The sequence below is a fragment of the Sander vitreus genome, chromosome 4, assembly GCF_031162955.1.
Source record: "Sander vitreus isolate 19-12246 chromosome 4, sanVit1, whole genome shotgun sequence".
Lineage (NCBI taxonomy): Eukaryota > Metazoa > Chordata > Actinopteri > Perciformes > Percidae > Sander > Sander vitreus.
The window spans coordinates 38084863-38098807 of record NC_135858.1 but is presented as its reverse complement, the minus strand read 5'-3'; the positions used below and the strand labels follow the sequence as shown (position 1 = coordinate 38098807).

General features: G+C 42.6%; 1 protein-coding gene across 1 annotated transcript; it reads left to right on the top strand.

Moving 5' to 3' along the window:
* Positions 1-1957: 1957 nt before the first annotated feature.
* Positions 1958-13711, top strand: LOC144517431 (charged multivesicular body protein 4b). Its single transcript, XM_078249549.1, has 5 exons — positions 1958-2313; positions 10134-10311; positions 11100-11214; positions 11553-11679; positions 11823-13711. The coding sequence occupies exons 1-5, from the start codon at positions 2130-2132 to the stop codon at positions 11885-11887; spliced, it is 669 nt and encodes a 222-aa protein (XP_078105675.1). The 5' UTR covers positions 1958-2129; the 3' UTR covers positions 11888-13711.
* The last annotated feature ends 234 nt before the right edge of the window (positions 13712-13945 follow it).

Below are 13945 nucleotides of genomic sequence, written 5' to 3'. Positions count from 1 at the left end.
CTGATATCACGCCGTACTTCCTGATATCACGCCGTACTTCCTGATATCACGCCGTACTTCCTGATATCACGCCCGTACTTCCTGATATCACGCCGTACTTCCTGATATCACGCCGTACTGCCGTACTTCCTGATATCACCCCATACTGCCGTACTTCCTGATATCACCCCATACTTCCTGATATCACCCCATACTGCCGTACTTCCTGATATCACCCCATACTTCCTGATATCACCCCATACTGCCGTACTTCCTGATATCACCCCATACTTCCTGATATCACCCCATACTTCCTGATATCACGCCGTACTTCCTGATATCACGCCGTACTGCCGTACTTCCTGATATCACCCCATACTTCCTGATATCACCCCATACTTCCTGATATCACGCCGTACTTCCTGATATCACGCCATACTTCCTGACGCTGAAGTTGCGAGGCTGGTTTTTCAGCTCACAGGCGCTGGGGGGGAGACGACCACCATTCAACCCCAAAAAAGGCATAGAACCATTCCAGTCTGAAGATGTTCAGTTAAGGTAAAAAGGGCTTAGTTCCCCTTTAAGAGACACATCATAGATCACAACGTACATGATGACCTAGAATCTTCTGCACCACCGACTGGTGTATAAACTGTCAGTTTATTCTCTTTCAGAAGTTTTCATTTCGGGGATTACCAAATAATGTGGAAACATAATCTTGTGCTGCTCATTATGCCAACTGAGAATAGTGTTGAGAGCAGCATCTCACCCATGTTGACAGGAGGGAAGCCTACACTTCACTATATGACCAGTCCCTCCGGAAAAACGTCATTATGCAATCGCATAATTCAATGCATAAGCAGCCAAAGTCCTCATATTTATGTTAATATTTATATATAATTTGTTCAAATACGCTGCACTTTCGCTGCATAAATTGCCGATTTCCGCGCAAAATATGCGGGGCTTGCATGATGTCATAATCCCCGCATTTTCGTTGCAAAAAAAGTCCCGTTTACTTCACACAAGAGCAGCCCCAATCGAGGATTTTAGCCCAAAACAATCACAGAAATACTCCATGTTTCCGGAAGGACTGTATGAAGTACCTTTCAAATGTAACTTCACTCTTTCTTTGAATTGATTCCCAGTTGCAACATTTTTTTTTAAAATAATGTATTAGTTTATACATTTATTCTATTTTATTTCGTCAGTCTGTCCCAGGTCTCCCCACTGATTCTGTGTTGACCTGGAAACAGGTAACCTTTTAACAGCTTTCCTATTATTTAGAATATAGTAATTCATGTAGTAATTGTTTGATTGAAGAAAAAAAAAATGGTTTCTGATTGTAAAATGTTGATGTGCAGACATCTTGTCAAATAACACAAGAGTGGGGACAAGACCAAAATAGACTAAATTAATGCCGCGTTCTGTTGACCTCGCAACTCGGTTTTAACGAGGTCAAAGTCGTAAACACGCCCCCTGACCTCGGATTTACGAGCTCGGAACCGTTCTCTTAATACATCCGTGCTCGGAACTCGGACAGCCCATGGGACAACCTCGCAAAATCCAACATGGCTGCGCCCTGTATCAACAGTTGTGAAAAGCTGCAGTAACATAAAGTTATAAGCACTTCTGTCAAATTGTGTCTCACTAAATCAGTCGTACACACAGTGCTGTCCATATTCTATCTGTGGACATGTTGTTACGCTGTTTGCATGCACAAAAAACGGCGTAATGCGTTGTTATCAACTGGAATTGCTAACAATAGCTAACCGGGCTAGAGCTAATGACAACAATGAAAATACGACTTTTTAAATAGAACGCATTCAACTCGGGTATGACGTCATTCCCAGCTCCGAGTTCGAGTTCCGAGATAAATAGAACGCGGCATAACAACACGTCTGTTGACAGTATGACAGGAAAGACGTGCCTCGCCACGGTGTGAGTCACGTACCAGGGCTGACGTAATGACATCACGAGACGTTTCTGGAATAGCGGAAGAACAGACAAAACAACAACAGCAGCGGCAGCCCTCCGGCTCGGCGACGACAGTCAGAGCACTTTAACGATTAACGATACCTGTCCGTTAACACAAAGTACCGGCTGTTCGTGTACGGTTAGCACACTCGTTGTTGTTTACAGTTCCTAACAACATGTCGGTGTTTGGTAAGTTGTTCGGCAGCGGGGGTAAGGGTGGCAAGGCGCCGACACCCCAGGAAGCTATCCAGAGACTCCGCGAGACCGAGGAGATGTTGGCCAAAAAACAGGACTTCTTAGAAAAGAAAATCGACCAGGAGCTCATGACGGCGAAGAAGAACGGCACGAAGAACAAACGAGGTGAGGAAAAGCCCCTGAAGTCCGTGGTTTGATAGGTTAGGCAAACCGCTAGTTAGTTAGTTAGTTAGCTAGTTAGTTAGCCCGCGGGCTAACGGCAGGAAAGCAACCGGGAAGTTGGCAGTTGACAGGCTGCCGCTTACCTGAGGTCTGTCCCACACGGTCGCATAGAACTCCCATTTAAGATTATTTTTTGGGCTTTTCCGTCTTTAATTCTTGACAGGACAGCTCGGTGAGAAAGGGGGGGGGGACATGCAGGAAATCATCACAGGTTGGACTCAAACCCTGGACCTCTGCGTCGAGGCATTAACCTCTCAGTATATGTGCGCCTGCTCTACCCACTGACCCAACCCGGCCACTAAATGTGTCTTTTAAGGGCAGTGTTAGTACTAATACTACCAGTTAGAGCTGGGCAATATATGGATATTATATCGATATCGTGATATGAGACTAGATATCTTAGTCTTAGGTTTTGGATATGGTAATATCGTGATATGGCATACGTGTCTTTTCCTGGTTTTAAAGGCTGCATTACAGTAAAGTTGTGTCATTTTCTGAACTTACCAGACTGTTGTAGCTGTTGTATTAATTGCCTTACCCACGCTTCAAATACATTTTTCTATTAAAACCATATAAGATATTTAAATCATAGCTTTTCAAGCTTCAAAAACAAATCATTCTGCAGAGCTCTGATACTAAATAAACTGGATATTAAAACTACAGCACGGAGCACACGGCCCTTCCTGAATGTGCAAAATGTACCAGAATATGTCAACAGAAAGGTTGTTTTAAACTGTAAACAGAAATAATGGATTATGGCCCGGCCGATTATTGATGCAGCATCGTCTATGTCCACGATTCCATGCATCCATTATTTGATTAATTTCAACACCTCTAGTTGTGTCTTAAACAAATATTTTAACCATTAGCACGCAAAAGAAATATCATGTTTGTGATGTTTTATGTTGCATCATACAGTTCACAATTAGTTTTGTTGAATAAAATCCAAGGCCAACATGGTGTGAAGTAATTGTACTACTATTCAGCTCTAATAGAAGTATTTCAGGAGAGTTTTAACACTTCATTTACCGTGATATTTTGGGCCTCATATACAATGTGACACACCCTAATTACATACAGCCAAACTGGCAGCTGTGGCTGCAGGGAGCGTTGTCATGCAACCACAAATCAAAGACACAACACTCACACTATGAGGTCAGTTACAACTAGTTAACTTTCTAAAGCAGGCGCACTCGCTTGTTAGCTACGAGTCGGCTCAGGTCTCCAACATTAACACACCGACAGCATCTCAGGTTTTAGTAGACTTTCCATCCTTCATGCGGTTTGACATTAGATACATCTTTTTTAAGATTCTTTTGTGGGCATTTTTAGGCGTTTATATTGACAGGACAGCTGAAGACATGAAAGGGGAGAGAGAGGGGGAATGACATGCAGCAAAGGGCCGCAGGTCGGTGTCGAACCCGGGCCCGCTGCGTCGAGGAGCAAACCAACCGAGCTATCCGGGCGGCCACGTTGGGTATTTTAATAAGGCCCTTTAGCTTTGTTTAACATTTTCCACTTGGGTTTTTATTCTCCAAGTTACAGAGAGTTAGTCTGGCTATCAGCAGACCAAGCTCCATCTTTCTAAGATTGAACATTGGTCTGGGGAGTCTGCTCTGTATTTTCTACTGCACAAGAGGCGGGATCAAATGCCTCTGTACGCCATTGGTTAGTCCTTCAACCAATCAGAGCAACGATCCGGGTGACGTAGCAGCGACAGCGGCATCAACAGTTGCTGACCTTCGGTGGCCGCCATGTTGAATGTAAATAAGAAGCTGCTTCGTCGCTTCTCTATCGTCATCGTGTTAAACCAGCCAATAGCACGCCAGGTGTATAAGCCAGTTTGTGATTGGTCCCCGCAGATTTGTAACGGAAGGATAGATAAACGTACAGGTTTCCAGCCTGAGCTGCACGGAGGAATCAAACCCCCGGCAGATTGGGCTGGGTGTACTCAGTCTAACAGAGAGTTGATTTAGGAAAGAACTGAAGAGTAACATCAGGTTGATAAAAATGCCATAAGTAACAGCAACAGTACGTCATCAGCGTATTCCTAAATATGTTTTACAGGCAACCATCATCAAAATGCTGTTTTTCTGTAGTTAAAATGACACCAGAATAGCCAGTTAATGGGTTCATTTGCTCAGTAACAGTAACCGGCTCACGTGTCCTACGTTTCAGTTGAGTAGAGTTCATGGAAGCGACAACATGACAGACAAACGGCCCTCACTTGTAAATCCGTTTTTGGGCATAGGGATGGTCACTACTGGTAAAATGCCTCTGAGGTTGTCAAGTGGTCCGTAGAAAAGAGCAAGACAACAGGAAAAGGGTCACAGAATTGACGTGAAATATAAGGAGGGTAATCTGAATGCAGCTCTGCGACCGAGATAATCTAATACTGAGTTGTGTGTTATTGGGTAATGATGTTATCAGTTCAGGAATAGGGCCAGGTGCTCGTATAATCTGATGAAACTGAACCTTCAGTTTCTGTCTGGCTCCTGGCGGACCAGACCAACCACATGCAGTACATTGATTATATATCAGCGTGTGCGTGTGTAAGCAAGCTGTTAACAGATGGCTCTCCAGATCCATATTATTCCCTTTTTTACGTTCCAACTGATTCTAATTCTCAACTGTAGTCCTTTTGGCCAGATAATTTTAGACCAGAGCAACAGGAAACCGCAAGACAGGTTATACCACACAGACAGTAGTCAACAAGACATTAGTACAGGTTATACTACACAGACAGTAGTCAACCAGATATTAGTACAGGTTATACTACACAGACAGTAGTCAACAAGACATTAGTACAGGTTATACCACACAGACAGAAGTCAACAAGACATTAGTACAGGTTATACTACACAGACAGAAGTCAACAAGACATTAGTACAGGTTATACTACACAGACAGAAGTCAACAAGACATTAGTACAGGTTATACTACACAGACAGAAGTCAACCAGATATTAGTACAGGTTATACCACACAGACAGTAGTCAACAAGACATTAGTACAGGTTATACTACACAGACAGTAGTCAACCAGATATTAGTACAGGTTATACTACACAGACAGAAGTCAACCAGATATTAGTACAGGTTATACTACACAGACAGTAGTCAACAAGACATTAGTACAGGTTATACTACACAGACAGTAGTCAACCAGATATTAGTACAGGTTATACTACACAGACAGAAGTCAACCAGATATTAGTACAGGTTATACCACACAGACAGTAGTCAACAAGACATTAGTACAGGTTATACCACACAGACAGTAGTCAACAAGACATTAGTACAGGTTATACTACACAGACAGAAGTCAACAAGACATTAGTACAGGTTATACTACACAGACAGAAGTCAACAAGACATTAGTACAGGTTATACTACACAGACAGAAGTCAACAAGATATTAGTACAGGTTATACTACACAGACAGTAGTCCCCAAGACATTAGTACAGGTTATACTACACAGACATATGTCAACCAGACATTAGTACAGGTTATACTACACAGACACTAGTCAACCAGATATTAGTACAGGTTATACTACACAGACAGAAGTCAACAAGACATTAGTACAGGTTATACTACACAGACAGAAGTCAACAAGACATTAGTACAGGTTATACTACACAGACAGAAGTCAACCAGATATTAGTACAGGTTATACTACACAGACAGAAGTCAACCAGATATTAGTACAGGTTATACTACACAGACAGAAGTCACCAAGACATTAGTACAGGTTATACTACACAGACAGAAGTCAACAAGACATTAGTACAGGTTATACTACACAGACAGTAGTCACCAAGACATTAGTACAGGTTATACTACACAGACAGAAGTCAACCAGATATTAGTGCAGGTTATACTACACAGACAGAAGTCAACCAGACATTAGTACAGATTATACTACACAGACAGTAGTCCCCAAGACATTAGTACAGGTTATACTACACAGACATATGTCAACCAGACATTAGTACAGGTTATACTACACAGACAGAAGTCAACCAGATATTAGTACAGGTTATACTACACAGACAGAAGTCAACCAGATATTAGTACAGGTTATACTACACAGACACTAGTCAACCAGATATTAGTACAGGTTATACTACACAGACAGAAGTCAACAAGACATTAGTACAGGTTATACTACACAGACAGAAGTCAACAAGACATTAGTGCAGGTTATACTACACAGACAGAAGTCAACCAGATATTAGTGCAGGTTATACTACACAGACAGAAGTCAACCAGACATTAGTACAGATTATACTACACAGACAGTAGTCACCAAGACATTAGTACAGGTTATACTACACAGACCGAAGGCAACAAGACATTAGCACAGGTTATACTACACAGACAGTAGTCACCAAGACATTAGTACAGGTTATACTACACAGACCGAAGGCAACAAGACATTAGCACAGGTTATACTACACAGACAGAAGTCAACCAGATATTAAAACAGGTTATACTACACAGACAGTAGTCAACAAGACATTAGTACAGGTTATACTACACAGACAGTAGTCACCAAGACATTAGTACAGGTTATACTACACAGACAGTAGTCAACAAGACATTAGTACAGGTTATACTACACAGACAGTAGTCACCAAGACATTAGTACAGGTTATACTACACAGACAGTAGTCACCAAGACATTAGTACAGGTTATACTACACAGACAGTAGTCACCAAGACATTAGTACAGGTTATACCACACAGACAGTAGTCACCAAGACACCATACAGACAGCTAGAGCAACAAAGATGCTTTCTCAGTAAGCCATTCAGAGCTACAGGAATGCAGCAAGACATTAGCACAGTTACATATCAACAGTATTCCCATTCAGTATAAGAAGCCATGCAAGCTAGCCTGACCAGCCAGCCCCACATCCAGATGTTGGTCTGGGTCTGACCCACATCCAGATGTTGGGTCTGGGAACTCACCATTGGCTGGGCTCAATCCGAGGGGCGGGATAAGTGGTTGTCTTTCAAATTCCTTCTGCACCAATAGGATAGCTCTCCAACCAATCAGAGCAGCGCTAGCTGATAGATTAAACTTTAAACTCTGAACACATCTTCCTTTTTTAAGAATGACTTCAGGGCCGTTCTTTGTTCTTTTCTCAAAGAAAAGCTGAACTCCAAGTTAGGGCTGCATGATATTTTGTTTCATCGTCCTCATCGCGATGTGCACATGCGCGATAGTCACATGCTTCTCCATGGGTAGTGAAGCTACAGTAGTCAGTGTTTTACCTCCGCTGCAAAGACAAACTAAATCACCTGATTAATGCAGCGTAATCACGACATCTCCCGGCCATTTTTCACCGCAGAAAGCTGCTACCAGCCAGGCTAAAGCTAACATAGTTAGCCTGAAGAAACAAGGCGTCTGTCCCAACTAACGTTATGGTTCGGAGCTGCGACGCTGGAAACGTAACACTAATCTACAACAGCAGTCTGTTTCTGATATAACGTCATTTACACTGATTTAATCATTAATCAATCATGATCTATTTTAATCAATTGATCAATCAACCAAAGCAGGCCCCGCTAGTCGACCACAACCTGACATTTAGAGGAAGCAACATGCATGCGTTATTAATATTCACTTTAGCCTGGATTGATATTATATGAATACAATGGTGTCATGTCAGTCAACATGCACAAGCACTTTGGTTATGTACTGTTTTCTATTCCTTTTTATCCATGTTTTATTACCTGTTTTATATGTTTTAATGTTTTGTGTGTTGCATGTCATGTTTAAGGATGTCCCGCCTCTCTTAGACTGTAAAACTAGTTTACCTACGGGTATCAATAAAGTAACCTAACCAGTGTATTTCTTCCTAATTTCCCTCCTCAAAATCTCGTCAGAAGAGGAGTCACAGCGCTTACTGGCTTTGGTTTTTGTAAAGCATTAACGTTCAACAACGACTGGTTCACATTAGAACATTTCCTACATTTTCTTTGTAACTCCCCTACAACATCACCCCAGTAGTTGAGAATGATTTAGTATTTCTAAATAGGCCTGTTTATGTCCTCTTGTAAAAATTAATCTTTTTTTCATATCGCAATATATATTGCAGGGAAAACAAGTATCACAATGTAAGTTTTTTCCAATATCGTGCAGGCCTATTCCAAGTCTTCCAGAGTCCGCTGTTCACCAGCAGCAGCAGCCATCGTCTTTGTTTTTTAAAGTCCTGGTGTACTTACAAACTTTCCAATGCTTTGTTTTTTGAGTACAGAACCTATTTGTACTACTGTAGAAGTTTGGTACCATTCCGGGCATTATTAGTGGGGTAATGTACGAGATACACCTTTGGATCCATTAGCGCCTGCACTAAGCCATTCGGCTGATAGCGCTAACTCGATCAATGTTAGACCAAGAGAACAAAGCTTCTGGTTTGGCTCGAGGTCAGACCCATCCCTTTAAAGCTAAACCGTATGTAACTTCTATTAAATCTAAAATGAAGCTGTAATCCGACACACACACACTTATTTCTTGTTACATCACCCGCCTCCCTCCCCACACATGACTCAGCTGGTTTAGTTCACTGGCTCCCTTGACGACTCGTGATTTCCCATGTCAGCACCAAAGGGGATTTCCACAGAAAGATACGGAAATGCTACATACAGAATAATCAGTCAATGTAAAATAAAAACAAGGAGAGCTGGAACAATTAGTGAATTCATGTATTAGTTTATTGACAGAATGTTAGCTGGCAACAAGTTTGAGACTTGAGTTTAAGGAGCAAAATTGCAGAAATGCCAAACATTAACTTGTTCCAGCATAAAATGTGATAATTAGCTTTTCTCTATTTTACATACTTGTAAATTGAATATATGTTGTTGTTAGATAGTTGATCTGACAAAACAAGACATGTAAAGACGTCACCTCGAGCTCGTAGATCTTTAGATGCCCCTTTTTCGGCTTTTTTATGGGTTGAATGATCATTTGATTGATAGAAAAAAGATTAATCAGATTAATCACTTATGAAAATAATTGTTTGCTACATAGGGCGGTGTTTGGTGTTTTAAGCCCCCAACGTCGCCTTCCAGGCAGCGCTTAAAATCTTTTAAAATGACCTTTGTTGATCTGAAATGAAGACAGATTCAGCAGCTGCACGGCCTGTTTCTCTCTTCAAATGTTTTCAGAAACACGTTACGGTGAACTATTTTAGTCCAATATGAGATCGTATTCTGAACGAGACGCCATTATGGTCGGGGAGCAGCCAGACCCACGTGACGCGACCTCGGGGAGACTGATCAGTCCGACTGACTTTTCTGCCGACGATCGGCTGTCGGGTTGGTGTGTCAGGGGCTTAAAAGAGTCCAGCACAGCTCTTCCTGCTCCTAATTTGTACTCAACCACTCACACAATGTAAGCTGCTGCTGCATCGTCATGTTGTACCAAAGGTCCACCGGTCACCTCTTCATGGCGCAGCTCCAATGTCCGCTGGAAGGGTTATCAAACGCTGTCTTTAAGCAGGCGGAATTGGTCTTCAGTTATGTGTGCTACTGTCTTGTTGTCTCTCTTTCTCCCACGCTTTAATTAGAAGCTTCACATTTGAAACACTAATTAACCCGTTAAAAAAAGACCTTAAAAGTAACACCCACTGGATTGTTTTATTGTGAGAACATACACAGGGCTTTAAAGCAAGTCTGAGAGTCTGCAGTCTCTTCCATAAGGAGTAGTAGCTGTCTCTTGAACTAACGGTGTCCCCTTTCTTCTTCTGTCCAGCGGCTCTGCAGGCCTTGAAAAGGAAAAAGCGGTACGAGAAGCAGCTGACTCAGATCGACGGCACGTTGTCCACCATTGAGTTCCAGAGGGAGGCGCTAGAGAACGCCAACACCAACACAGAAGTGCTCAAGAACATGGGCTACGCCGCCAAGGCAATGAAGGCCGCACACGAAAACATGTAAGAGACATTTAGAAGCAGACTACAGGCTCGTTCTCGTAGGTAGTTCTTATATCATACCTGCAAACTAGGCGCTTTTCGGCGAAAATCGCCGTTTTCAATGGGAAAATGTCATCCACGTGAATCATGTAGATCCAAAGAGTTTTTTTGTTTTTTTTGGGGGGGTCCGAGACTCGGTGCTAATACGGCTGTTATCTACCGGACCGAAATGCAAGGTGGATTTCGGTGCCACTGAAATGCCAGCATTTCTCCCTGATGCTCAACCTAAACATCGCCAGCGGTCACGCTAGTTAACACTACACTTGGCAACAGGTAACATTAGCTACCGTTAGCTAGTTAACACTACACTTGGCAGCAGGTAACGTTAGCCTACCGTTAGCTAGTTAACACTACACTTGGCAGCAGGTAACGTTAGCTAGTTAACACTACACTTGGCAGCAGGTAACGTTAGCTAGTTAACACTACACTTGACAGCAGGTAACGTTAGCCTACCGTTAGCTAGTTAACACTACACTTGGCAGCAGGTAACGTTAGTCTACCGTTAGCTAGTTAACACTACACTTGGCTGCAGGTAACATTAGCTACCGTTAGCTAGTTAACACTACACTTGGCAGCAGGTAATGTTAGCCTACCGTTAGCTAGTTAACACTACACTACTACTACTACTACTGGAAGGACTGGTCTTTGGTTGGAGGCACGTGGCCCATCATTAGTTTATATTGAGACATTTATGTCTGCATGTTGCATCCATCATGTCGTCTCTCTCTCTGGTTCCTCCTGTGCCACAGGGACATAGACAAAGTGGATGATCTGATGGCGGACATCACAGAACAACAAGAAGTGGCTCAAGAAATCTCAGACGTAATTTCCAGGCCGATCGGTTTCGGAGATGAGTTCGACGAGGTGAGAACATAGACCAGAGTCTAAATTCATCTGCCATACAGCTGACCTGCTCTGGGGGTTATATGTTCTGATGGCCCTTACAGGAACTGTTAGGTGGAAGTTGTAGTGCTAAACATCGGCAATTGGTTAGACAAAAATATCACACAGCTGCAACAACACCCAACATGCCCTGGTAGCCTCTAGTATCCCCTGCATGTCCCCGTTTGCATCCTTTTTATTAGTCTTAGTTGGAGAAAACTCAGATGAGAGAAACTAGCCTTTCTGTGGTGTTCCTACACAAACCTGGTTGCTTGGTTAATTGTGTGTGTGTGTGTGTGTGTGTGTGTGTGTGTGTTCAGGATGAGCTAATGGCTGAGCTGGAGGAGCTGGAACAGGAAGAGCTGGACAAAAACCTTCTGGAAATCGAGGGAACAGAGGACGTCCCTCTCCCCAGCGTACCATCTACATCACTACCATCTAGACCAGGTATTATAGCACTTAAATACACTTTCTATTAAATCCACACACACACAACACCACTATGCTACATACCTACTGCACACCACATCACACAAGTCCACACATCAACAGAATTAAATATGTTTCATTCCTGTTTGTTCCCTTTTTAGCCAAGAAGAAGGAGGAAGAAGACGAGGACGACATGGCGGACCTCGAGGCCTGGGCGGCTAACTAAGCTAGCTTGCCCTGCTAGCTAGCTAGTGCCCCTCTCCTGTCTGTCTCTGTGCTACCAGGCTGCCCCAGACATCTGGAAGCGAGACAGGGACTATGGGCTGCTGAGCTGACTGCAGGCATGCTACTCTCTCTTAAAGCCTACGTCCCAATATTTAACCATACCCCAAACCTAAAGTATGCACTTGCGACTTAAAATTAAATGAACCCAGGCTTTTCTCTTCTTTGATTAATGTCACAGCTGTACACATAGAGTATGGAAAGCATATGTCATGCCCCAACAGCCTGTGGTTACGAAAATCTAAGTTCTCTTTTTGAGTACATGAATTGACACTTTGGGCAGGAGAGTGCAAGTGCATACTTCTAGGCAAGGGTGTGAGGAGGAACAGGACGAGGTTTGTTTCTGGGAGGAATGTGAAGAATAAACCGATGCGTGGGAGAATAGCAACAACAGAAAGACAACATGATTCAGCCATTTTTCTGCTTCCTGCGTTGTCATCTCTCTGCTCTTCTACAATGATGACGACTACCCATCTACTACATCTCTGCTAAATCTCAGCAAGGATTGAAAGATGACAATGTAGGACTTTCTCATTGAAATGCTGTCACATTACAAAATACATATCCCATATTACAGCAGTGGAAACATGTTGTTAAGGGAGGATCCAGGGTTGGATCCTTCTGTCCGCCATATCTCCTACTGAAGGGTCCACAGGCAACATCTTGACCACTCATTAGGCACTCTGGTTCAATTCCTAAAATGTCAGTATAATAGAGTATTGTTTTTCCATTACTGAACATTACGTTGCACCAGTTCCTGGTTTTAACCAGTGGCTTGAATGCTCATACTGAAGCCATTGCTGCATTTCTCAGATCTTTATGCAAACATGAGAAGAATTTGCCTCTATTTAACACAGATATAAGATATGAATTTTCAGTAACAATTCTCCTGTGTGTTAGTGAAATGTAGCTCTTAGCTAGCAGGCTTATTTACCAACGTAAGAGTTTATTCCAACAAGCTCCGCTTTACTTGATTCTTTAGTTCAGTGATTCCCAACCTTGAAAAGAAGTCGATGTGGTCCTGTAATATGGCTGACAGAGGGCACATTACAACACCTTGGAAGGCCTCTGTCCCTCAATTTAAAATGTCACGTGCCTGACACCTTCAGCGCCTTCTCTGTCCTGTGGTTTAACAGTGATGTACTCTGAGAAAATCCTAGATTGGTTCAACTTAAAGATAATGTGGGTGGGTGAGTGTGTGGTGTTTTTTTTTCAGCCTTTTGACACAGTGACCTCTTGTGAATATTTAGTCAAATTGAGATGATGAGCTGGATTTATTTTTCATTTGCTCTTGATTCACCTGTACTGCAAACCTTATTTAAACACAGAGCAACATGTTGGTTCCATGTTGGTCTTTATAATAAAACTTCTACTCACTGCCCCATTACTTATGGCTGCAGCTACTCTTCCCTCCCTTCATCAGCAGACACGTTTATGAATGGACGGATTGGGGTCGGTCCAGAATCAAATGGACTGTAATTTAAACATGACCTAAGTCTTTAAATAAATTAGTTACTTGAAAGTTGTGCTCATTTTTGTAACACAGAATCACCTAATGTGTGTGAGTGGCTCAACCAAGACAAAGAAACTTCCAGTAGTGTTTGTTTCCTTCTTTTCTGTTTACCTCAAATATCCCTCCCGTTCTATCTGGCTCTACAGAAACAATGTGACCTGTAGCCAGTTCTGCTCAGATTTTGTGTGGCAGCCATCTTGCTCTGTGACTGGGGTTGTATACAGTTTATGGTAATAAAGTTGGGGTGCAGGTATGGCCACTGGTTGCGTCTCTTATGTGTCAGAAACCAGTTCACCTTTCATCCCTTTTTCACTTAGTGGTCATCTGGACCGTGGTTCTGTATAGTTGGCAATGTACCCTGGTATTTAGAAGTCTATCTTGTCTGTCTGTCATGATCGCCTCCACTCATCTCAAACACTACACTTAAGGAAGATTCTGAAGCACTTGTACTTGAGTGTTTCCATGTTGTGCTTACACTCCACTAGGGTT